Source organism: Aedes aegypti, chromosome 3 (genome assembly GCF_002204515.2).
Source record: "Aedes aegypti strain LVP_AGWG chromosome 3, AaegL5.0 Primary Assembly, whole genome shotgun sequence".
Classification (NCBI taxonomy): domain Eukaryota; kingdom Metazoa; phylum Arthropoda; class Insecta; order Diptera; family Culicidae; genus Aedes; species Aedes aegypti.
The window spans coordinates 93,913,979-93,941,626 of record NC_035109.1 but is presented as its reverse complement, the minus strand read 5'-3'; the positions used below and the strand labels follow the sequence as shown (position 1 = coordinate 93,941,626).

The 27,648-nt window shown below is 38.7% G+C and overlaps 1 protein-coding gene and 1 long non-coding RNA gene across 2 annotated transcripts in view; both read right to left on the bottom strand.

The window, feature by feature from the left end:
• Positions 1-27,648, bottom strand: part of LOC5564643 (nucleolar protein 6) — a 61,626-nt gene that overhangs the window by 209 nt on the left and 33,769 nt on the right. Inside the window, exons 3-5 of the mRNA XM_001648941.2 lie at positions 17,231-18,717; positions 371-993; positions 22-312 (exon numbers count right to left, since the gene is read on the bottom strand). Coding sequence (XP_001648991.2) covers positions 22-312; positions 371-993; positions 17,231-18,717 — 2,401 coding nt within the window. The remainder of the gene's footprint in view (positions 1-21; positions 313-370; positions 994-17,230; positions 18,718-27,648) is intronic.
• Positions 14,832-15,495, bottom strand: LOC110679168. Its single transcript, XR_002502277.1, has 2 exons — positions 15,212-15,495; positions 14,832-15,134 (listed from the first exon to the last, which is right to left on the bottom strand). It is a non-coding gene; the product is annotated as an uncharacterized LOC110679168 (long non-coding RNA).

Below are 27,648 nucleotides of genomic sequence, written 5' to 3'. Positions count from 1 at the left end.
TAAATTCAGAATATTTATTACCGTGAAAGGTTTCTCTTCGAGGGCATCCGGTCTCCAGAGGACGGCAATCCGATCACCACCGCAGTGATCGTGGAAAAACACTGCAAATTTCCTATATCCATCTCTCAGCTCCTGTAGGTAGAACTCCACGGGATTGAAACCAGCCGCTGGATCCTTCGTTTCTCCTTCCATCAGCAGTTCCCTTTTACCTCTGGTATAGTTGTCCACACTAGTTATACCCGTAGCTGGGATGATGGTAGAATCGAGATGGATGATCAAGTCGTACCCTTTGTAGGATGGTTGGTAGAATATCTGTAAAGAATGGAATCAATGGTAATCAATCGAATCTAATCGATTCATCAAAACCTACATGAACTTTGTTCCGAATTGCATTGAAGTTGCTTTCAATCATTGCAACCACGTTCTTCGCCAGAAACACCACCCGATTCAGAACCTCTTGACTAGGAGCTCGCCTGGCAAACAAGCCATATTTCTCCGAATCGCAAGACGTCACGATGGCCAACGGTGGAAAACTGTCCCGCTTATCGATGAACTGCTTCTCCAGCTCTTCCACCTTCTCGTCCGATATCTCGTCGTTAAAGTTCAACATCACCAGTTCCTTGCTCCAGTCAGTACCGGCCAAATGTTCCAAGAATCTCAGGAAGCCGGCTTGCGGTTGAAGGGGTGGATCCTGCTTCAGGTAGAGTGACGCCACAATCAGCTCCGTGCACTCGTCCGGCCACAGGAATGGATCGATCAGCTGCGAGTAGAGCCACCGTTTGGCCATGGCAGCAACCGAACCGAACGAGAAGTACTGCTGGTGAAGACCGTGTAGGATACCGGTCAGCTTCGGCAGGATGGTGGCTTGCATCTCCAGCTGGACACTTTTGTCCGAATCGCGGTACAGTTTGGTGACCTTGTTCTCCGAGAGGTACTCCCGTTGGATGGTTATCTCGCGCTGGTGAACGATGTGGAGGCGGAAGAGGAACTTTTCTGGAATCAAAGTTAGGTAAAGTATGAACGTCTGGATTACATAACTTGTGGCATTACGGTTATTCAGCATAATGGTCATTTGGCAGCATATGGTTTTATCAAGAACAAATGCCTAGGGGCAATGAGGGCAATATGACCATAAGGGGCAATATGAGCCACCCCGAATTTGACCATCAAAAACAGTGTTTTAATGTCTAGTGGCATTATGATCTGCAAGAGGATGCTTCAAATAGCCACCACAATAAAAACCGTAAGAATATTCGTTTCAACACTCGAACTATTCACATAAATGTACAAATTTTTCCTCTGTCATGAAAAGCTTATAATTTTGGCAGTTTTTGATTAATCCATTGAAGCATCTGATAATACTGAATAATTCGTGCGCGAAATTAGATTTTCTATCAAACAAAATTTTTATAATACTGAATATTATTTAAAAAGTGAAGAGGCGGGGCAAAATGAGCCACCCAGATTAAAGCCATAATAACGGTGTTTTGAAAATTAAAATGCATTGCTAAAATTTACTAGATAATTTTTTACTGCATAGTCATCTTGCTGCATCATTACAAATGGAACACTTCGTTAGAAAATAAGTTGAACCAAGTGTCACAATTTAATACTAGAATTACATGGTCTGTCTACTATGTGTTATGTGCCGTAAAGTGCCTTAATTCAGCGCAGTTAAGGAATAAAACGATTCAAATTGTTAATTAAAAATTAGTATTGCATCAACAAAAAAGCTTTATGGGTGGATCGCTAGCAAATCTAGTCAAGATTATGGGAAAAATATAAACTAGACTGTATTCATAATTTACAATTGTGATTTTTTTTAAATAGTTCATTCGTTGAAATTGCCTAATTCCGCGCATTTTTTAAACGCTTTTCCATATTCCGTGCAGAAGAATGCCTAATTCCGCGCACTTATGAAACAATCAAATTAACATTAATTTTGATAAGGGGCTGCATCCATTAGTTACGTAACACTTAAAATTGAAAATTTTCAACCCCCTCCCCTTCCGTAACACTTTTTGTATGATAAAACGTAGAGTTTTGTATGAATCGTAACTTTTTAGTCTACGTTCAGTTTTTTTTATTAACTTTTTATCTATCACATGAAATAAAGATAACCAAAACCGTGGCATTGGTACAGTGAGAGGCAAAATAAAGTGCCCACCTTACCAGTTTTCGAATTTCTCTCATTGATTTGGTTCAAATTAAAGTTAACACACCTAAATCTTTTGTGATATTTTATTTTTGATGTTCTTTTAAAGTTGCACTTACGAAATTTTGATTAAAAAAAGAATTTTACTTAAAGAAAAAGAAAATCAATTTGTATTGAAAAAAAAAGTAGTGACAAAAATAAGTGCCCACTTCCTTCTTGGCCCCAGAAAAGTTGATTTAAGAAAAATAAAAAGCAATTTAATAGTTAATGTGTCCTCCTTTGGCCTTAAGGACTTGCTGGAGGCTCTTCGGCATGCTTTTCACCAGGTTTTGTAGGTGTTGTGGATCTAGTTCTTCCCAGGCGCGCTCCAAGGCTTCAAAATAATTATTTTTGTTGGTAACACCAGTTTTTTCAACCCTAGCATCGAGAATCGCCCACAAATTCTCGATGGGGTTGAGGTCTGGGCTTTGTGGAGGCCATTCCAGCGGTTTAATCCGACAAGACCGGAAGAAAGACTTGGTCTTCTTTCCAGTATGCTTCGGGTCGTTGTTCTAGAGAAATATGAATTTCTCTTCAAGGCCCGTCTGGATCAGCGAAACCTCCAGATTTTCCAGCAAGATGTTAATGTAGGAATCTGCCGTCATTATTCCGTCGATTTTCACGACGCTTCCTACTCCACTCCATGAAAAACACCCCCAGACCATCACATTTCATCACATCACACTTCCATGCGTCACCGTTCCTTGGATGTGGCGCTCCTGAAGCTCGAGCTGTCTAACCGAGAGCGGCGGGCTCGTGTGTGATGCAGAGCACCACATCCAAGGAACGGTGAAGCATGGAGGAGGAAATGTGATGGTCTGGGGGTGTTTTTCATGGAGTGGAGTAGAAAACCTCGTGAAAATCGACGGAATAATGATGGCAGATTCCTACATTAACATCTTGCTGGAAAATCTGGAGGTTTCGCTGATCCAGACGGGCCTTGAAGAGAAATTCATATTTCTCTAGAACAACGACCCGAAGCATACTGGAAAGAAGACCAAGTCTTTTTTCCGGTCTTGTCGGATTAAACCGCTGGAATGGCCTCCACAAAGCCCAGACCTCAACCCCATCGAGAATTTGTGGGCGATTCTCGATGCCAGGGTTGAAAAAACTGGTGTTACCAACAAAAATAATTATTTTGAAGCCTTGGAGCGCGCCTGGGAAGAACTAGATCCACAACACCTACAAAACCTGGTGAAAAGCATGCCGAAGAGCCTCCAGCAAGTCCTTAAGGCCAAAGGAGGACACATTAACTATTAAATTGCTTTTTATTTTTCTTAAATCATCTTTTCTGGGGCCAAGAAGGAAGTGGGCACTTATTTTTGTCACTACTTTTTTTTCAATACAAATTGATTTTCTATTTCTTTAAGTAAAATTCTTTTTTTAATCAAAATTTCGTAAGTGCAACTTTAAAAGAACATCAAAAATAAAATATCACAAAAGATTTAGGTGTGTTAACTTTAATTTGAACCAAATCAATGAGAGAAATTCGAAAACTGGTAAGGTGGGCACTTTATTTTGCCTCTCACTGTACGTGTGAATTTCGTCTAGGGGAAAGTGAGGCAATTTGGCCATCTTAAGAAAAGTCGTAATAATTGAAATTTTTAGATCAATACACTAGATACGCACGATTTCCGTCGTCTTAAAAAAACTTGAATGAATTTTTCGTCGATTCTTCTGTCGATGGGGTGATATGAGCACCCTATTTTATGTTGTGAAATTATCCCATAGAATCTAACAATTTAATTATTTTATTCACTAAACTGGAAAGTTCAGAAATGAAATACTCTTTCGAAATCTACTGAGCTCATATTTGGCTTAAATATGCTTCTTATTGCATAGTTTTAGACAATTCGGTCGAGAAAAAAACCCCATCTTCTTCTTCTTGGCATTAACGTCCTCACTGGGACAGAGCCTGCTTCTCATCTTAGTGCTCTTATGAGCACTTCCACAGTAATTAACTGAAGCTTTCTTTGTCAAAGTTGCCATTTTTGCATTCGTATATATCGTGTTGCAGGCACGATGATACCTCATGCCCAGGGAAGTCAAGGAAATTTCCACTACGAAAAGATCCTGGACCGACCGGGAATAGAACCCAGACACCTTCAGCATGGCTTTGCTTTGTAGCAAACTGCACTGTTCATACAATACAAGGACCAGTTCGCATTATTGCTTGGAATCAAAGGGTTTTAAGCAAATCAATTAATGGTATCTACTAATGCCACGGGTAACTGAAACTTATTTTTTTAAGCAAAAAGAAACCTCAGAAGAACCTAAGGGTCATCCATAAATTACGTCACACAAAATATGGCCATTTTCAATCCCTCTCTCCCGTATTATCACTTTTTGTATGGAGGCTTCGTAAATTATGTAGAGATCGTAAAGTTTCCGTGAATCATTTCCCGAGAGTGTGTCGTAATTTGTGGGGTCTTCTACAAATTATGACCTGTTGAACATGTGAACGATATGTTGTTTTTACAATAACTCTATATGGATTGTATAATATAAAAGAATCATAAACAAGTATACATTGCCAATGTTATGTGTGGTTCATTATGCTAAGTAAATTTTGTGCGCACAGATGTACACACTTAATTCAGAATGCCGAATCTCGGCTAATTTTAACCGAGATCCGTACAGCCGAGCTCGTGAAAAAAATCTAAGTTTGTATAGACTATTTTTTTTGGGGCTGTGCATAAACCACGTGGTATTTTCCCCTGTAAGGGACCGTCCATAAATGACGTAGCATTTTAGGGGGAGGGTGGAGTCTACGATTTTGCTACGAACCATGTATTAAGTATGTGAAAATAAGATACGAAAGGGGAAGGGGTGTCAAAAATTTGTCAAAAGATGCTACGTCATTTATGGACGCTGCCTAAGTGGGTTTTCCGATATTCCGTTTGTACATGAAACGTATGTATGCATAAAGTTACTTTTCAGAGAAATAGACAGATGTGAAGACAGATATAGCATGTTTTACTTGTCTGTTGTTATGCGAAGAACAGTGCGCGGAATTAGGGCATTATGAAAAAAGACGTAGCCTAATTCCGCGCAATACTTTTTTGAATAAAACTCAATAATTATGCTAATATTTGATAAGATTTCATAGAAGCACCATGAAAAATATCTGTAGCAAGTAGTTGCATGGAATATTGCATAAAAAATAAAACATTTTTAATAAAGAAATCGCGTTTGTTGTTGTCCTACAGTCTTAGCGCGGACGCTAAGAAAATTAGAAAAATAACGTCTACTCCGACGGGCCTTCACTGGTTATTTTTTTATGCCGCGAAAAAATGCCTTATTTGCTTTTATTTGTGATTCAAACTTATCCTTAATCAAAGTAGCCTCGAATAGCATTAAAAGTTGCTGAAATATTAATGTGTATTTCCATATATAAATAATTTTGTATGAAATGCGCGGAATTAGGCACTGCGCTGAATTAGGGCACTTTACGGTATCTATCAAAAATACGGCGCTAGATTTAAAAAATTCAAGCGACTTCAATAACATTTCCTTTCTAATATTGTACAGTCCATGATCAGCTGTTCTCTATATTGTTGAAAGTCATACAATTGAATGAGGTGGCTCATACTGCCCCGCTGGGTGACTCATAATGCCCCATATGGTTAGTGAACACGCAGATAAGCAAGGTTTTCAAAAACGTTCCTAAAAAAATCTAGTTAATGTTAACATTGATTATCGACGTAACATGGCAGAACACATGTTGTAGTACAAGTCACTTGCATTTAAACGATAGATTTTGCAGTTTTGCTATGCATTATATGACCGTTTTCCTTAGGCGGCTCATATTGCCCCGCTCACCCCTATATAAAAACTATAAGGGTACATCCCTATGGGGTTGTACGAACTGGTGACGTAGGACCACGATGGTTTATGTAACTGAATTTGATGTCATTGTGTTGCTCGTTTTGACTTCATACTGTTTTCAGTGCTCGAAACTTTCGTAAATATTAATCATTCGTCATATTTATCTATGAAAATGTGAAATTTCACTTTAGGATGTATGATCATTTTGAAATTATATTAATAACCTCCTCTGAAATATACAGTAGCATTGGAAAGAACAGTAGTGATTCAGTAGTAGATCCAGTCATCGCTTTGTAGTTCTTATGGTTTGAGAGAAATATTATACATTGCTTGGCAATGTAATAAATTAAGTCGGAAATATTACTCCGTGCTATATTACGCTATATTACTATATTACGCACATGTGGTGGCCCTAAAAAGAGCCAAAGGCTTTGTTAGCACGAATGCTGTCATAGATAAATGGCACTACAGCATGTTATCAGTTGATTGCCATGGTTAAACGAAAAATCCTCAATGCAATGCAATGAACAAGTTCTCTGCTTATACGACAAACCAGCTGAATGTTTCGTCGTGTGGATGGCACACATCAGCAACAGATATTGGACCACACGGCTGAAGTCGAAATCTTAAAATGTAGCTCAAGTTTGAAATCTTGAGCAATTTCACTAGCCGGACGCTTGATTTGCCTAATAATAGTGGTAATGGTGCCTAACAGGCTTGATTCTTGACTGCACCACAGATGATGAGTTTGATTTTGACGGCGCACTGGTTGCGTCCTTCTCGCCCGATGAGATTTGCGGTGCTGATGACGATGTGCGCTTCAACAAGCGGCTTTGGTCGATTTTCTTCAGCCATCTCGAACAAATTAGGGAATATTACACAATCAACTCTTTAAAACACATTTGTTGGCTCTGAAAAGGGCCGATTGAATTGTTGAATTTGCGTAACACGGACACACTTTGACGGCGCACTGGTTGCAATCCTCCTCGCCCGATGAGATTTGCGGTGCGGATGACGATGTGCGCTTCAACAAGCGGCTTTGGTTGATTTTCTTCAGCCATCTCGTACAAACTTGCCGCCGCTTGCTGATCGGACACACTTTGACGGCGCACTGGTTGCAATCCTCCTCGCCCGATGAGATTTGCGGTGCGGATGACGATGTGCGCTTCAACAAGCGGCTTTGGTCGATGTTCTTCAGCCATCTCGTAGCTTGCCTCTGGTAGCGAGGAGCTGAGCCGGTTTGGAGGAGCTCTTACCAGCTCGAAAGCGAAAACAGAATGAAACCGAATTCAGCAAAGGAGGGATGCTTTATACCCTTAGAATAGCAGGTGATGCTCCTCCTTTCAAATTCTTCGTTTTCTTATCTGGGAAATAGGCTGTATGAAACTGATGTCTGGGTAAGGGATGTACAAGATGAACATTATGCTGTTATTGCATCCCGACGGCACTGCAGCAGCGTCCTCGGAAACATCCTCAAATTGCCGTATTGTCAATTATTCGTAATAAATCAATTATTGTATGATGCTATGAGATGAATTAAGAGATTATAGCAAGTATGTGGTAAACAAATTAGGGAATATTACACAAATAACTCTGATATTAATTGGTGGCTCTGAAAAGAACCGTTTTGATTGGTGGGTCAAAGGGCTTTTACATGAACAATTATCCTAATAGCTCTCTTGATATTAATTGGTGGCTCTGAAAAGAACCGTTTTATTTGGTGGCTCTGTAAAGAGCCGTTTTGTTTGGTGGGTCCAAGGGCTTTTACATGAAAATTATCCTAAGAACTCTCTTGATATTAATTGGTGGCTCTGAAAAGAGCCGTTTTGTTTGGTGGCTCTGAAAAGAGCCGTTTTATCGTTCAATCACCTGGTTCATATAATATACACGAGCAGGAGTGAGCGGAACACGGAAAGTGACCAATAGTTCACCACGATTGATCTGGATTTTCCGGTCCTTGAAAAGTTGTTGCAGTGGTGGTTGTCGATGCTTCTTCGGCGGATGTTTCTTCGGCGGATGTTTCTTCGGCGGATGCTTCTTCGGCGGATGCTTCTTCAACTGAAGCTTCGGTGGCGTTTCCTTATCGTTTATGAACGAAACCAAAAGAGCGGCAATTTGCTGCTTGCAGTTGCAAGGAGCAAATCCGCTCTTCGATTTCGCTCGAGCCATTTTCTTCAAATGTTGTTCGGAGCGCTGATCAAGATAGAATGAGGCATGGCAGGCTATGTGAGCTGCTTTTATAACTGGAACCAATCACTTAACGACCAATCACAAACCAGTAAGGGGAAAAGGCGGTTCCCCGCCGGTGACGATTGGTTGTGCATTAGGCACCAATCAGAAGCAGTGTAAGCTCCCTCTCTTGCTAGATGATTTCGTATTCTGGAGCGTGCTGTTTAACATTGCAATTTGATCTATTGTTCGTCATGTTTATCAATGAAGATGAACGATTCTCCATTTAGAATAATTTAAAACGCGATATAGTAGAAAATATACCTCTGTTAATATATGATGTCTTCTTGGAAGGCCCCCATCGTAAGCTTAAGAGAAGTAATATTCTTTGCTTGGCATATAAGATGTTAGAAATAAATAAAGTGGAAATCTTACTATAACTCTTTTACGCACATTTTGGTGGCCTGAAAAGGGCCGATGGCTTTCTTAGCTTCGATGCTGTCACAGATGAATATTAATGCAATATGTTATCAGTTGATTGTCAAACGGGGAATCCCCAACGCAAATATATAAATTTGAGCAAGCTATTTGCTTATGCGACGAACCAGCTGGATGTTTCGTGGCTTGGATGGCGCACAACAGCAACGGGCTGTGGATCGCCGGGCTTAAGTCGAAATCTGGAAACGTTATTCATGCATTATCATGAGAAATTGATCGAACATGAATAGTTGGAATGCTTGCCATTTACTAAATATTCTATAGTTAGCTATTGATAATCAATAGTTTTCTTTAATATGAAGGTACATTTTTGATCCATGGGTACCAAAATTATGAAAATTGTTCAATCAGAATTTCTGTTCAAAACCATTCTAAACATGTCGCAATTTTGTTACATGTGATAATTTTCATAATCGAAGTGCTCCCATAAAATATGGCAAATCAAAGACACTGTTGGATATGCCACTCTAGTTTAAATTCGTTGTGAAATGTTGAGCACTCACCCCGACGGCACTGCAGCAGCGTCCACGAATAGTCTCAAATTGTCGTGCCATCAATTATTCATGACAAATTAAATTTTGTACGAAATTGTGAGATTGATTGAGGAATATAAGATGTAACAAGGTCGGAAATATTATTCTTTCAACTCTTTTCCACAAATTTGATGGCTCTGACAAGGGCCGATGGCTTTCTTAGCCTCGATGCGGTCACAGATAAATAGCACTGCGGGATTGATCAGTTGATTTCCATGGTCCGTGGATGGCGCACAACAGCAACGGGTAGTGGATCACCGGGCACAAGGCGAAATCTGGAAACGATGCTCACTCTTGAAATCTTGAGCGATTTCCACCGATCACCAGACGCTAGCTTCAATCAGCAGGTGCGGACGTCGCTGCGCAGGATCGTAGCAGCTCTTGCCAGCTCGGAAGTCGAAACGGAATGAAACCGAATCCAACGAAGGGAGCATGCTATATACCCTTAGATTAGCAGATTATGCTCCTCCCCTTCGTGCTCTTCTCTTTCTAATCGACCAATCTGGGAAATGCATATGTGCCAATAATGAGTTGGACTTAGAATTACTTGATAATTGCGAAAAATGATAATGCGTGAGAAATTGGTCGAACATGAATGAAAGGGTTGACAATTACTAAATATTCAATAGTTCGCTATTGATAATCAATAGTTTTCTTTAATAAGAAGGTAAATTTCTGATCCATGGTGCCAAAATTATGAAAATTGTTCAATGGAAATTTCTTTTCAAAAGCATTCTAAACATGTCGCAATTTTGTTACATGTGATCATTTTCGTAATCGAAGTGTTCTCATAAAATATGGCAAATCAAAGACACTGTCGGAAATTCCACTCTAGTTTACAATCGTTATGAAATTTTGAGCACTCTCCCCGACGGAACTGCAGCAGCGTCCACGAATAGTCTCAAATTGACGTGCTATCAATTATTCATAACAAATTAAATTTTGTACGAAGCTGCGAGATTGATTGAGGAATATAAGATGTAATAAGGTTGGAAATATTATTCCTTCAACTCTTTTCCACAAATATTATAGCCCTGACAAGGGCCGATGGCTTTCTTAGCCTCGATTCGGTTACAGATAAATAGCACTACGGATGTTATCAGTTGATTGCCATGGTCAAACGGGGAATTTGCTTATACGACGAACCAGCTGAATGGTTCGTGACGTGGATGGCGCACAACAGCAACGGGTATTGGATCCCCGGGCACAAGTCGAAATCAGGAAACGATGCTCACTCTTGAAAGCTTGAGCGATTTCACCAGTCCGACGCTCGATTAGCAGCATCTCCTCGGATCAGCAACTCTGGGGGCTTCTGGCTTCTGGTTCCTAACGGGCTTGCTTCTGGACCACCGATCACGAGTCGAAATCTGGGAGCGCGGATAAATTTGCGGCGGCGATGACGATGGCTTGGACGCTTCTCCGAGCGGCAGTAGTTCGCCGCTCGGAGAAGCGCCCAAGCCATCTTCATCTCCACCGCAAATCAATCTTGCGTCTTCCTCTTCCGACGACACAAATTGGACTGTGACGCGGGTGCAAAAGCAAAGCGAGAATGACTCGCCCGGTCGTGTTCACAGTCCGACCGCAAAAAGAAGACTGAGGGAAGAAGCAGGGACCATTTGCTTTTATAGTGGGAAGCGACACCGTCGAAAAGTGCTCGAACGTGATTGGTTGGATAAGAAAGGGGTCAACATTTATCAAATTTTCAATAGTTTAACAACAAAATTCACTTATCGGATATATTACTAACGATGCGTAGATACATTTCTGATCGAATGATACTAAAATCGTAATAATTGGTTCATAAACAACTGAGTTATTAACGTTCAAAATCTCCCCTAATTTCGTTACATGTCTCATTTTCCGTACTTTTAAAGTGCACCCCAATATAGAAAACAAAGACGTAGTCCTACGTCAAAACACAGCTCTGAATGTCTTAAAAATTGTGAGATTTAGGAATCTCATGGGCCTTCCTTAGCCGAGTGGTTAGAGTCCGCGGCTACAAAGCAAAACCATGCTGAAGGTGTTTGGGTTCGATTTCCGGTCGGTCCAGGATCTTTTCGTAATGGAAATTTCCTTAGATTTCCCTGGGCATAGTGTATCATCGTACCTGCCACAGATATACGAATGCGAAAATGGCAACTTAGCCAAAGAAATCTGTCAGTTAATAACTGTGGAAGTTCTCATAAGAACACTAAGCTGAGAAGCAGGCTTTGCCCCAGTGGGGACGTTAATGTCAAGAATACCTAAAACCTTCTGAAATAAAATACGGTTTTTAATCACGAGCGATGGGTTCCTGTAATTTTTTTGAATATGAGGCTTGTAACATTTGCGTTTGCATGGAATTTTCAGGAAACATCAAAACTGATCAATGTTTCCCCGAGATTCTACCCCATTACCCCAAATTCCAAAACCCCGAACGACCCATAACCCCGAATTCCAATATCATGAGGGAATGTCATCAATGTCATCATATCAAGATAATTGTAAATTCGGAGAAATAGCATTCGGGGTGATGGAATTCGGGGTAATGGTACTTTCGGGGTAATGGAATTCGGGTTGATGTCATTCGGGGAAATTGAATTCGGGGTAATGGGGTAGAATCTTCCCCGTATTATGGAAATTTCAATTAGTGATACAAATAAAGCCCCATACTTAGGATGTACGGTGAATGGCGCCCTAAACCTGTACCATTGCCATACATATTATTCTGTACCATTAAACGTTCATTACATTTCAACTTTTTTCATACAAAAACAACTGTTTTTATCTTACGAATAAAGCACAAAGTTGTGTAAAACGTCGAAAAATTAATTTTTGACAGAACTTAATATGTTGGAATGCTGTCGAATGAGCGGTAAACGGCGGTCTTTGTTCAATGAGTGCTTCAGATATTACTTCAGAGTTTATATAGTAACTTTTTAAGGACTGACCTGCAAGAATTTTGTTCAAGATACAATCAGTGCACCAGTACAGGGACGAAAATACTCAATCTACCCTCGCCTACATTGATACTTGCTGGTTAAAATCTTCGTTTATTTTTATTTGTTTTTATCCTCACCTTGACAACACAACAAAGATTGGCAAAGCGCTTGCGCAAGATTTTCAGTTTCCCTTTAACCTGCTGCTTCTCAACCGCTTTGTGATAATCGGAAACAAAAAATGATATTCATTCTAACTAGCTTGACTTTTTTACATTCCGCTTCGGGAAATTGTAATTTTTGCACGAGGCACACTAAAGACGCGTCAATATATTCGATTACGTGCATCGGATCGTTCATTACCCGTATAGCAACATATTTTTTAAATTAATATGAACCTTGTTGATAATCAATTTTCTAAAACTGACACTCTCCTGCTTGTGATAATCAAAAACACCAACGACATACGGGCATCGTTGTTTGTTTTGCCAATCTACTTTTGTGCCATCTTCATTGGTACAATCATATTGGTGGTAGTGCGGTTACTTTGATGCAGCTTTGATGGTGGCATAAATGTCGGTGAATTGAGTATAGTGAGCATGATTTTTTTCGTCTCTGCACCAGTAGCCGCTCATGCCCCTATTACCGCTACTGATATATAGTGCGAAATGCAATCTTTTTCGCACTGTTATTATCTAATCCATCAACAATTCATTTCCCTGAATCGATCCCATATTCAGATGAAGAACAGGTCTCAGATGAGGCAAGACATGTATGGTCGATAAATGCCTATCAGAAAGTTTGTGAAATCTTCACGCCTTCGAGGGTCGAATGGGCATTGAGTTCTTTTCAGCCTTTCAAATCTGCCGGGAAAGATGATATTTTCCCAGGCTTACTGCAACAAGGAAAAGAGACGCTTTGTCCGCTCTTAACCGAAATATTCAAAGCAAGTGTTGCGCTTTCATATATTCCAAAACTATGGCAAAAGGTTCGAGTTGTTTTCATTCCAAAAGCTGGAAGAAAGGATAAAAAGCCTTTAGACCTATAAGCCTTTAGACCTATAAGCCTTTCCTCTGTTCTTTTAAAGACAATGAAAAAAATAATTGATGACTTCATCAAGTCAACAAGTTTAATAGAAATGCCTCTTTGTAAATACCAATTTGCGTATCAATCAGGTAAATCTACCATAACGGCGCTGCAGTCGCTGGTAAATAAAATCGAGAAATCTCTTTAAGCCAAAGAAATAGCCGTGGTTGCTTTTCTCGATATTGAAGGAGCATTCGATAATGCATCCTATAGCTCTATGAGCAGTGTTGTGAAAAACTCAATTTCTCACAACTCACGCTTGAGATTTTTCATGCGTGAGTTGTCAATCATGCAACTCAGCAGTCAAAAAATCATGGATGAGTTGGCTCACCTTTTTAACTCATTGTCTCGTATTTCCACAGCACACGGCAATAATTTCTTGTTAGTCTGGTAAAATTATGTTAATCCTTTCTAACGTAAACAACAACATTCGGGTTTCACGAGTTTTTGCCGGGTTTTGCGACTGAATCATTTTTTACGGTTTGAGTTGATTGAGTTGATTTTGCATCAAAATCTCAAGCGTGAGATTTGCGAAGCAGATCTCTAATGAGTTTGCTCTCACGGGAGAGCGTATTGATTGAGATTTTGAGTGTGAGTCTATCAACACTGTCTATGAGTTCAGCCATGGAAGCAAGGGGCTTGGATAAAAGTGTTATCGAATGGGTTATGACTATGCTCAAGGATCGCACAATTTCTGATGATCTAGGAGGTGCGCAAATATCTATAAGATCTACGAAGGGATGTCCTCAAGGAGGAGTGCTATCGCCCTTACTGTGGTCTCTTGTAGTAGACGAACTCCTTAGAAATTTAATAGATCAAGGTTTTGAGGTAATTGGATATGCCGATGATGTGGCCATCTTGGTTCGTGGAAAGTTTGATAACACGATTTCCGATCGGTTGCAAACTGCGTTAAACATGGTGTTGGAAAAAGGGGTTAAACGTAAACCCTTCAAAAACTATTATCGTGCCTTTTACCAGAAGGAAAAAGGTAAAGCTTATACAGCCTTCTTTGAATGGAGTTCAAATTCAATTTTCGGAAGAAGTTAAACACCTTGGGGTTACTTTGGATAAGAAATTGAACTGGAACTCTCATCTGAGCAAGGTCATAAGAAAGGGTACCAATGCCCTATGGGTCTGCAATAAAGCCCTAGGAAAAACTTGGGGACTGCGGCCTGATATGGTAAACTGGATTTATTAGAGCATCGGATATTAGCATTTTGGGCTTCACTCTCCTATGTGGAATAAATATAATCTTAATCATCAATCCGCTAATGACCTTAGAGTTTAATTTCCATTACTATTATCTTCCGTCAGTTTATAACTTAAACCACGCAGTGCCAGAAGCGAATTTTATAGTGAGAGTTGCGGTCTTGAAGAGACGGCTAGTTATTCGACGACCCATACACTGTTTAACCCCTTTACCTACACTCGTGTCCCTTAATTTAATCTAAACGTTGCAGTGATTCAACGTTCCGATGGAGAAATATTCATTCTGCAAGATATACTTCAAGGAGAAGAATATCAACCATAAGGGTTAATAATTCTATTCCTGTCTTCGAAATCCCTGACCACAACTAAACAAATAAAAGAATTGATTATGACAAATAGTATTACATTTGTTTTATTTGGATTTCCTTGATTTAAGAATCGATAAGGATTTCTATTTGTCCCCACTAAGCCAAAGACTCTAGGTTTATCTGGAAGGAAATCTTGAGGGTTCCAATTAATCCTGACTAGTCACAGGAGTACTGCAGTCAATCATCATTTCCCCACTGTACATCTTACATTATCTATAGATCGTTATTGAAATCCATGGAAAATCAGATGCCTAATGAATCAATGGTATATAAACAGCACTAATCAGGCATCTAAATTTGGGGATTTGTTTGCTTGCATTTTGATCGAGATCTGAAACGAATAAAATTTGTTATTAGTTGAAGAAAATTAGCATAGAGTAAAATAATGTTGAGATTTCCAAAACAAACAATGACTTGTTGCCATAGCACGATACAATGGTATGGTCCAGGGCTAAGTTGATGAATTTATCGAAAAAATGCATTTAATGCAAATCGATGTACATTAGATGTGCATCGAACAAGTGATCCACCCCTTGCCCACGACTCTTGTATGCTAAACGAATGCTTCACCAACTAAGTTAACGAGCCACTTGGTAATCCTCTGATAACTAAGAGGTTTATATTACATACAAAGGTATCGACCGTGATAATTATATTTTGAATTTGTTTATCGGCATATCGGTCTATTTTGCTCGAAGTAACAGGGAGCATGGAGAAGAAAGCAATGAATACTAGATGGATAGGTACCGTAAGGGAACGGCGATAGAAATTGGATTAGATGTTGAAGAGGGCATACCATATGAAACAGTATTACTTGAAACGTCCTTCCTTGTGTCTAACGTCCGCTATGGGAACGGTTTGGTGTGTTTTGAGAATGACACTACCAAGACAGCCAGTAGCTGTCTATAGGCAAGGTTTTGTTCTACTTCGTCGTAAGCACTATTATTCATCGTATCAAACTTTAAATGTTCCACTATGGCGGATATTCAAACTTACCTGCAACATAGATTCATTATCCAAGTGTAATTTTGTGAAAGCTATTATGGTTCGTACAATTGTACACCAAAAATGCAATAAAACTACTGAATTTCGGTAAATAACTTCAATTCCATTATCCACTTTGCACTTTTTCACCGAAATCGCATGGACGAACAAGATTTAAGAGAAATGCTTAGCGATCGACTTAGCCACACCACTTTCCAACACAAGTTTCTTCCCGCCCCCGTGGGTGACTTACTTCGCCGGGCACTTATTTTCACTATGGAAAACCTTCGTACTTCTTCACTGAAGGATTTCATTCCAATCACACGCCGTAAAACTTCGCCGCGTATAATTGAGAATGTCCTGAAATGACCTAAAAATACGGTTCCTTTGATTGTGTTGTTTTTGCTGTACTGTGAGCAAATGCCATAATTGTACGGTCAAAAGGAATTGTGTTCATATGTTTGGGCTGAATTTTGATGACGAACGATTAATTTTAAAGTAAATTAGTATATTCCATCATGCTGAAGGAATGGAGGGAGATGCCCGTAGATCTATATATTCTAGTAAAACATTTTATTATACCGTTGATGTGATGTGTTTTAACCACTCAATACATCACAGTGAGCCGTAAGTTGTGAGACGAATTTGGAAACTGATTGCGACGGAGTTGAAAACGATACGACGGATTGAGAATACCGTAAGATGCATTTTCTTTGCATTATTTCCAAAAAGAGACCAAGATTTATCAAAATGCTTATGAAATTTTTTACATCGGAATCGATTTCAGCGATTCTGTTTTTAGCACAAACCGCATTTTCTTGCTTATATTACTTTCGGAACTCATGTTAGACATGATTCTTCGATAGTGTCATCCATTATCATATAAATCACAGTAAAAGTTAAAAAATTAAGGTGAAACAGTTTGGAATCGAACTTCTAAGATTGTACTGAAACTTCAAAGGCACTAAATTAGTGCCTTTGAAAACGTGAGCAGGGCACAAATCGGCCATCTATGGATTCCAAGATGTTATACATGAACAAAACCAATTGTCTCAAAAATATTATTTTTTCTTACCATCCATGTATTAACAATGTTTCAACGAAAAATGTTAACTCAAACTTCTTTCGCGGAGGGTCATTCCGATTATGTTACTCCGCTGATCAATTATACCCCGAATTACGATTCCCAAAAATAGTATGTAGAAATCTTGAAACAAACTTTTGCCCTTCTCAAACTTCTGCCCACCTTGCTGTATGCCAAATCACCGTAATGCCAAATGTCGATTTATCAAAAATGACCTAATGGAAGGTTCATCCTGTTAAAGGGATATCGAGATTCAGAACCTAAAAAATGTGTTACTGCGTAACTTTCACTATGGTTCTTTTACACGATATCGAGATATAGAATATCGAGTTATGTAGAGTTATCTGTAGATCACTTACCATACAAAACGTCCAGGTAGTCGTAATAGGCCTGCGGAACCAGTTCTACGCTCTTTCCCGCGTACGTTCGCATACACTCCGCGATCCGCAGGTAGAAGGCAGCTTTCAGCTTCCGTATCGCTTCCAGTTGATCCGGCCACTTGCCGCTGGCCTCCAGCTGGATCGTTGCGTTTACAACATGCGACGCGAGGAACATCAGCTGTCCGTTCACAAGCAGTCCCTTCGCCGTTGGCCTTGGCGGATCCGGATCTGCATAACGGAAGACGGCATCCGTACCGGCCAACGTGTTGATCGTCAGTGGAAGATCGTCCAAGGTTTTGACAATTTTACTTAGGTTATCGAACGCTCTGATGCAGACCAACGAGCGCTCTTCGACCGTTTCATGCAGTTCGGCTCCATCCGGTTTGACGGAAACCTCAAACTGCTGCGCTGAATAGGTTATCTTCGTTTCCGGGATATCGAAGTGTGCGTTCAACAGATAGAGCGTGATCTTTCTGCAGATCAGACGCTTCTCTCCGATCGGATCCGAGCTCGTACCCCAGACCACCGATTCCGTTATGGAACCATCTTTGAAGCGACGCAGTTCGGCTTTTCCACGCCAAAAGTCGCAAAATTCTTCCGCCGCTGCTTTGTCGATCGCTTCCGGACCTTTGTCCAGCACGGTAAAAGCGTCGTGTGGGTTGAGCTGTATGCCTAAAGTCAATCGAAGATCGGTGGAGTCCTGAATCACGATCGGAACGATGAAGGACGCCCGCGGTCCCAGTCCTCTTCGCAACAGCTGGTAGATCATCTTACGGAAATGAGCGTGGGTATTGCCGAAGTAGTTCAGTTTGTCTTCAGCGGAACCAAAAGTGTCCACAACGGATTGGATTAATTCTGGTTTCTCAATGCTCAGTATGTGATCATACTGAGTGTAAGGAGGATATTTACTCAGGAACAGGGGTATAAAGCTGTTGAGCTTATGGTTATCCAGCAAATGGATAGCAGTGGCGGCTTCTTGTTTCACTCGTCGATACAAATCTCCGGAAAGATTTGCGCAGATGTTCAAAAGACCTGAACTGTCTAGAAATACGACTTCGTGATGGGCACGGTACGACTGCAAGTTGGCACTCGGCTCCATGGTGATTCCTTCGGTGTCCCAATGACTGTTGGCCAGCTGGTTCCAGAACAGCCGAATAATCTGATAGCTACTCATACTGCTGTATACCTTGCGAGTTTGTAGCAAGTATGATACGTAAAACGTTGCCAAAGAACCGTCGAAGCCGTAGTATCCGGCATCGAAACGACGCTGACGGATCCATACTTTTAGAAGGATGATAGCTTGACGGACCTGATCCGATTGGAGTATACTGTCGAGAATTTCCTGGTTCTTCAGCAGTCTCAAGTCGTACAGGATAGAAGAGTTGTAATGCGGTGTTGGAACCAGCTCAGAAGTGGCCTCCATGCCAATCAAGGCAGGTCGAACGTTGTTCTTATCTGGAAGAAATCTGACGAGAAGAGGCGTGACATTAAACAAACGAAGCATGACTATTTTGAATTGTGAACGTTAGATATCGAATCAATTGGTTTTAAATAGGATAAACTCCCAGCAATGGTTTTCAGTTTCTTTAAACCCACAATGCTGCTCATAGCGATTCTCGCCACCTTGATCACCGCTCCAACGCTGCGTAGTGATCGCGTGAACGTCGGCTCCGGTGTTCTGGATTGCGTTCGCTTTCGAAGCGTTTCTCAGCGGAAGCATGTCTTCGGAACCGGCTACTTCCACAACATGGACTTCTATCGTGTTTTGGCCGTGTTCGAAAGCAACATAGTTCCACGGAACTCGGCCTTCCGCATCGAACGCATTCGAGAGTACGAGGAACCACTGTACTTCATCAAACTGATCAGTTCGCGAGAGTACGTCTTTGGTGGGGACATGTCCACGTCTGGGGATACCTATCGGCTGCCGGTGTTTTCCTACCACCACCGGGTGAACACAACCCGCAAGGACGACGGCATTTGGGGTTTCGAGAAGGCCTACGTGAACCGGATTTGGAGAGGGGCTTGGTACATTAAGAACGTTTACTACGATAACTATATGATCGCGTCCACCGTTCATGCGGATCCGCCACCAATGGCAGCGAATGCACGGTTCAAAACGCTGAAGCTGGATCGGAGGCGACATATTCCGTTGACCACAGACCACATGTTTTATATAGAAGAATGTTGAGGATCATGGAAAGCTTGGTGATATTTGGTGCAATTTTCAGTTAGATCATAAAATGATTAAACTTTAACTTTCACGTGAAACGATTTTGAGTGAAAGAAAATTTGATGAGAGAAGCGCATTCATATTCTCTTTTTGACGTACAATGATACCTGGTTCAACTGCGAATTTGAATCTTGTGTCTTATTTTTTGAAGAAGGTCCCAGAAACCAGGCCATCAGGAGTAAAACATCTTCGCCTTTGCGCAAATCATACTGCGTATCTGATAGCATGATAATCGATCCAATCCATTTGCCCAGTCGAAAGAGGATCGTCTTCTCTAACAACTCGTGAAGACACAACAACCTCGCAATCGGACTATCAATGTATTCCGCAATGAAATAGAAATATTCTACATATGGTGCAAAAAAGCCTATTAGAACTGAATGTAAAAAAATGCAACCAAATATCATTTAGCAGAAAAAGAACAACACCACGAATTTCAATTTCATTAGGAAATCAAAATGTAGAAAAATGTGAAAGCGTAAGGGACTTAGGAGTAATCTTAGACTCTAAGCTTTCTTTCGTAGACCACTACAATACAATAATTCACAGGGCTAATAACATGCTAGGGTTTATAAAACGCTTCTGCTACAACTTTCATGACCCATACAAAATTAAAAATCTATATATTGCATATGTAAGATCAATCATGGAATACTGCAGCATTGTATGGAATCCTTTCTCAATCACACACGAAGAAAGATTAGAATCTGTACAAAAACAATTTCTATTAAGGTACCGCGGGGCAAGTGGGACATAAAAAAACGATAGTTCAAACAGATTGTTTTATATAATTTAAAAATGTCAATATTTTGCAAATCCAATAACTCGGTCACATTTTGGCAACATATTTGCTGGTGTGTGCATGAATTTGATCGAATAATTTCGAAATTGTGAAAACCTTGAAAGAGAGATGGACAGTGAGCCGTTAGACGCAGTTACCTCGCTAAACGGGGCAAGTGGGACACATCCAGTTTCATGCGTTAAACCACATCAGTAAGTGAACCATTGCAATAATAGAATTGATAAAGCATGGATTTTCAATTTTCAGTACATATTTGATGTACAGAAGGGATCAACCATAAAATACGTTACGCTTTATGAAGAAAACGTAAATGTCACATCGCATTTAATTTTAACTGAAAACTCCTCACTGAAAGCGTAAAGAGGTATGAAACATGTTCAAAATATATCATTTATAAGTTATCAACCCAAATGCAGCACGTAAACTTTCAATAATTGACGATTTTTTAAATATTTTTTTATTATTTGATATTACTGTTATGCATGGCGGAAAACCACTTAATGGCATGGATCTGTTTTCCGCAACTACTGAATTCGGTAGAAATATCAAATAAAGTTCAATAAAAATAGTATAGTAATCATTCTCAAGATGTGTTTTAAATTTTAAATATCTCTGTCTTCTTTCAATTTTAAATTCATATTTCAAAAATAAAATTAGAAAAAAATATTTAGACAAATTTGTCATTTCTTCCCTATTTAACAATTACGTAATATAAGATTTTTTTTTTTGATAAAAATCATTCGTTTAAATGTTTTAGAGCTACTCTCTAGGAAAATATTTGAAACGTGTAGGAAAAGTTTGGATTCTGGTGCTTGTTTCGATAAGTCCCACTAACCCCGGGTATAATGATATTTTGGGATAAGTTAGACTATAGAAATTTTCATATGAAATGAAAGCAAATTTTGTAATTTGTAATTTGTAATTGCTCAATCCACACCCTGGCAGACAATTATCCGCCCATCTAGACACGGGCTAGGTGAGGACCTACCAAGCCTCCCCCGTTAACATGTCCTATACCGTTTAGCACACCGGGATCTTCCACAAGCAGGCGCCGGAATTAAAGCGGTCCCACAAGCTTCAGATACATTAAATAGATATAGTCCCTCTGGCACTAAACCGAATAGCGGCCTCCATATCATCACTAGCACTGCCTATCCCGCACGCCAAACAAAATGCCGGAAGTAGCGTGCCGTGTAGAACATCCGATGTTCTACACAGCACACCACCTCCGACACCATGCTCAACGTACAGCAAAGACATCGCTAATAAAAAGCGGAATGCGTCATTCGATTCAGTGCCAGAGGGACTATAAATGTAACGAAGAGGAAATGAAAAGATAGTAGAGATGGTTTGGTTGTTGGATTGCTGAAACGAGAAGAAATAAAGTCATTACATTAAAACGTGGTTTTTATAGTTGAATAAATGTATCGATAGTTTCTCATCTGTTTCTTTTCCGTGTCGTAGTTGCGTCGATTCTATCCACCTCGAGTTTTGTCGTCTCCGCTTGAGCAATGAGGACCGCGATGAAATGAAAATATAAAAATATGAGCATTAGTGTTTATCTATTATTTAATGTGGTTCTCATTTGCTTTTAAATACCTAAGTAACATGTGAACTCTGCCTCTATCAGAAAATTATAATGAATTATATTTTATTCTCCTGCACTTTCCCTAACACAAAGTATTCCTATTTAGTAAGACATTTACAAGTGCAAAAGCGCAAATAAAAGTGTGGGACCTCATCGAATCATGTTGATGCCCTCAGAGCACTCATTCTTCGATTTGCGAAGAATGAGTCCGCTGAAAACACCGACCCGACTCGACGCAATCGCGCACCTCTACCAACGCCTCCGCACATGTAAAAACTTCTGCGATAAACCCGTGGTGTGAAAGAAATGCGCAATATTATTTAATTTCAATCCTAACTGCATGACCCGTAGGCTCTATGCGTATGATTGTTCATTATTTTAGCTAAATATACCAGTTATTCCTGTACATCAGAAAAAAAGAAAAACGACTAAGAATATCTTGCAGCGTAAAGTTTAAGTGATCAAATATTAATCCTTTCTTCGAACCTAATTTCATTATACATTGGGTTATGCTATGCTTCGCGTGTGATACGAACAATTAGATTTAACAATATAATGCATTAGCATCCAAACAAATACCCTAGAAAATTTTCTTATTGTCCGACAAACATTTCAAAACAATTACGAACTGAAAAAATTCAACGGTAACTTTACTCAACAAAGCTTTCATACGATCACCCTTAAAATACACAGTCATCAGTAGACCCTGCACTATAATATCCTCCTAATATAACGCAGAGCTAAAAATCCTCTCTTGCGTTACCCAACCTGAACAAGAAAACATTTTCAAATACTTCCCATAATTTGTGCACGGCAAAACAGATTCCACTTTCTACGTAATGTAACCTAGCATGAACAGCTGCCCAGACTCTCCAGACCTGCGCCCTCCAAGATCCAAGGTGCTGCTGCCTTATGTTCAAAACTTCTTTCCTCAAAGTCTGTCTATCAATTCCGAACTCTATTGCATACTACCACACCAATCAGACCCTATTCCTGATAAGACACAGAGTCATAACCCCAATGTGATGGATTTACCCAGTAAATCCACAACCTTGTCCTAACCCCTCTTACGTTTCGCTATCCTCGAAAGTCACCCATATTGATGCTTGGCAAAACATATCAGTATTCAATCCACTAATCCCAAATTACACCACATTACGTTGGTCCGTTTGGCGTCGCCGGTGGATACCTGTTCTGGCATTCGTTTCTTTCAAACCCCATTTCAACCATGTCCCCCCACTTTTTCAATACGAATGTTGACGAATCACGATAATCTGAAGATCGTGACCAGAACGGAGGTAGGATAAATCACTAGGGACCAACTACCACCGAAATTTTCATATGAAATGAAAGCAAATTACCTGTTTATCGTAAGCAGCTTGTAACAACACTTAAAATTGTAGCTTACCGATGGTAATTCGATTTATAGCACAATTATTTTTTGTGAGCCAATGCAAAACGTGAAACGTGTCACAATTTATCATGCAAGTTGAAAATGGTGCTGAGCTGACAACTGTTACATGGAGCACATGGTATTAAAAATAACAATAATTTTTGTACTAAATATTTTCCTTATCATTGTATCTTCGAATACCCCCTTGAAAAACTTTTCCTAAACGAGCTATGACGGAATGTTCCACTTACCCCGGATTCTCATTTGCCCCGCGGTACCTTATATGCTCTTTGTAAATTAGGTTGGACATCATTTCCACTTCCACCCTACAAAGCACGCTGCATACTTATTGACATACAAACTTTGAAAGAGCGGTGTGAAATCGCAAGAGTTTCATTTGTAAACGATATCGTTTCGCAACGTATTGATTCTACAGAAATCTTATCAAAATTAAATTTCTACGCTCCTTCTAGGCAACTACGAAATCGTAACTTATTCTTGACAAATCATCATCGAACAAATTATGCCAAAAACGGGCCTCTGAATCAAATGATGGCCATTTACAATCAACATTGCGAAACTATTGACTTTACCATGTCTCGGCAAAATCTAAAAACATACTTCAAATCCATTAGAAATCGCAACGCATAAAATAAAACAGAATGAAATTAACATTACTTACACTATACTTTCTTTTTCAATATTTTTTATAAATTTCATAATTTTAGTATTAAGAAATGAAACAAAAATATGTATATGTAAAATGTACTAGTCTACGTTGGTTGACGAAAATAAAATAAAAAAAATATGTTCCGACGCGGGCTTCCCTGAATTTTTGAATAGCTACGTTACTGAAACTGATTGAACAAAATCAACAAGCAACGACAACTGGTAGCTTCATAAGCTGATTGTTAAATGAAATGAAAGAAAGTGAGAGAGTTCAACCATTAAAAATGGTAAATTCATAACGTCCCTATCAACCGGAGTATATAGATCAGGTCTGGCCAACGTACGGCCCGCGATGAGTTTGAAGAATCTTCTTATATCTGACCTGTGGACTGTTCTGCCGACTACTGTTCTTAACTTGGTTTGGTATCTCTTTACGTTTACTTGGAGATTGAATATCCGTTATAAATGTTATACACGTGAATCTGGATTGCGACGATCTGTTCGAGGTTTATTGTAAGATCAATCTGAAATAATTCAATAATTAGATAAGGTTTTCAACATCTATTTATCTTCCAGTTTTTCTGCACTTTTCGAAAGAACTGAACTCCTATTATATGATGTTTATATGATGCTTGGAAAAAAAATCATCAAATAAATCTCTCTCAATCGTATACTGGATTTTACCATAATGCTGTTGAATCTCACACAATTTAGTTTACAATACGGTTTATACAAAACCTTTCACAAAGGCTTGGACAGAATCCTCACAGAATATTTTAAATTTTTAACGGAATAATTGGGCAACATTTCAAGCAGAATTTTGAACAGAAAGAACACAATTTTCAGCAGGATTTCAAAGAAGCCTGAGATAGATGCGCTGCAGAAATTATCGCTGTTTCAATTATCTCCTTGCCATGACTCCATAGTTACGGATCAATTCTCGATTGTTTTTTCAAATCGACGCAAGTAACTTCCATACGATTTTGGGAAAATTAATAAAAAAGAATCACAACCTGTCTTCTAAAACCGTTTTAAAATGAATCACCTTTTTTAACATTTTTTCGCCGTGTACATCGCTTAACTTTTGCATACAATCAGCTCGCGTTCAAAAATTAGGTTGTTTCTTTTATTTCCCACAAAAATATTTGTAACAAAATGATAAGCCGTTTCAATCAGTTACAATCAGTTAAATCCGGAAATTTAACGTTCTAAAAGTGAAAAATCGAGCTGGTTCAGGACGAAATGTGTAGAACTTCGTCTGCGAAACACGTAGAATCGATAAAGTAAGTTTGTTCACTTTTCTGACTTGAGACTATTTGAATAAGTTTTCGAGAATTAGTGTCGACTCCAACACAGAGAATTAACAACGATTCAAAACAATAATTATTCCTGTTGTTTGCAATAAGCTTTTTCAATTTGTAGTAAATCAACAAATTATGCAGAAATAACAATGACTTTTATCAGAACAAAACAATAATATTATTGAATTCACTGGCAGCATTTCCAATTTAATTTTTGTTGAATCAACAAAATAAAGTATTTATTTCAAATTGTAGACTGATTTGTCACTTTGAAAATTTAACTCAGTCAGTGTGTAAGGCAGTTTCCCGGGTGAATAACAAAATAATGTTAAATAAGAACAAATTTTGCAATCATATCTAGTTTAACCATTATTATGTTATTAATATGTGACATTAAAAATCTCATCAACAGCAAAACATACAATTATAACAAAATTTGTCATTAGTCTGTTATTCTTGAAAGTCGTGTAATAACTAATCAATAACAAAATATACTATCATTGTAAAATTTGTTATTTGTGCAAAAATACTAAAAAAACATGAAATATCTAAAGAATAACAAACATCGCCATCACAGTAAAATATGAAATTATTTTGATATTTGAAGACTTCATTTAAATAATTCATGAGAACAAACTAATATCAAATTTTGCCAAAATAGCTCATTTTACTATTCGTATGTATTTATTGAAGATTTAAAAAGCAAATGAAGCAAAAAGTTTATTTTTCAATCATGCTAAATTTAGATATTAAAGTCAAAGAACTAAAATTACCATTACTTTGATCTACTCGTGAATAGCTTATTTTGTTATCAATATCTAAATAATAACATATTTTGTTATTTACGGTTGCCTATATTTTTGCTATTATTTTGTTATTACAATGACAATATATGATATTATTTAGTTTTTATGCCATACAAACTTAGTTATTATTTTTGTTGTTTTATCTCTTATTTCAAACAAACAAAGAACAAATTTTGCTATTCAAACATTCTATTTTAATGGTAAATTTTGTTATTCTTTTGCAATTCTACTCTACCCGGGTTGTGACCCGCCATTTCATTTGACAGAGACAGAGTTGAAGTAAAAATGTCCGTCAAGAATTATTAAATGAACTCGAAGCGGAAAAAACTATCTGTGAAGGAAATATTGGAGTTAACAAAATTGCGCAACTGATTCAGAATGGCCGAAATTGTTATTGGAACCTTTCTTGGTAAGTTAAGGATTTTTTTTTTGTAGAACTTGGATTCTCAACAGCTTTCGTAATTGCAGTCAACTCCTAGAGCGGTACAGCGGCAACAATTCGAGCTGCTGATGCCGCCCCGTCGCTTGCGGAGCAGACTAGTTTATTCACTAAGAAGACATTGGGATAGTAGCGATAGAATACATTGACATTGGGATAGTATTAATGCCAATTTTAATCTCCATATATGTTTGTTGACTTATATTTTAGAGTCTACCAAAAGTCCAAGAAATTCTAGCTAATAGCGGCAGCTCTGAATCACGCGGGATTAATGAACGGCTACCTATTTTTTGTATTATTCTGCAGGCAGATTAAATCCTTACGTAAAATGTTGAATATATGATGAAAACAAAAATATAAGGTATTCGAAGTTGTAACTGTTTTTCTTTATTTTAAATAAGAGCAAAATAAAATACGCCGGGCGGGGCAGGGGGGAAAGGTAGGTCTGAGATCAATAAAATCCTTTTTCATTTCAAATGAAACCATTTTAAAATTAAAAAATCAGGTAGATTTATTTTTAAAATATAAAGTTTTATTTTAAAGCAAACATATTGTTATTTCAAAAGAAAAAAATATTGAATCAAAAATTAATTTTGTTGTACCCTTTTGGACCCAGCTGTCAAATTCAACAATTAATATTTTTGAATAGAACTACTAGTCGTTATTAAAACAATGATAGGATATTATACGCCGGCGAATAATACATTAAAATGATTGTAATGATACAGAATATTTTTGATATTAAAAATGTTTTCTTTGCGTGGTTAACCTATTAAATTCAACAGAACAACATAAAAAAATTTTTTGAGAAATGTTTGAGAACCAAACAGTGCTCTGCGTAGAAAAACTATCCCATTGGTCACCACCAGCATGCAAGCAATTTGATTGGTTTTCAACGTGAACTGTTGTCAGATACTTTCGTCTTGTCCATTTGAAAATTCAGAGCTTGGCTTCATTTTATAATCACCATAACAGCAGTTGGAACCGCGTTGCAACGATTTCAATGCCTGATATCCATAGAAGATCGACTCTGTAAAACGAGTAACGTTTTATAATCCCTCAAAAGCACCTCTCCATACCAGTCAGATCGAACCAAACGAATAACTTTTTTATTTTGTTTTTTTTTTACAAGGGGGAAATCTGCAAACAGATCCCCTGAGAAGGTAACT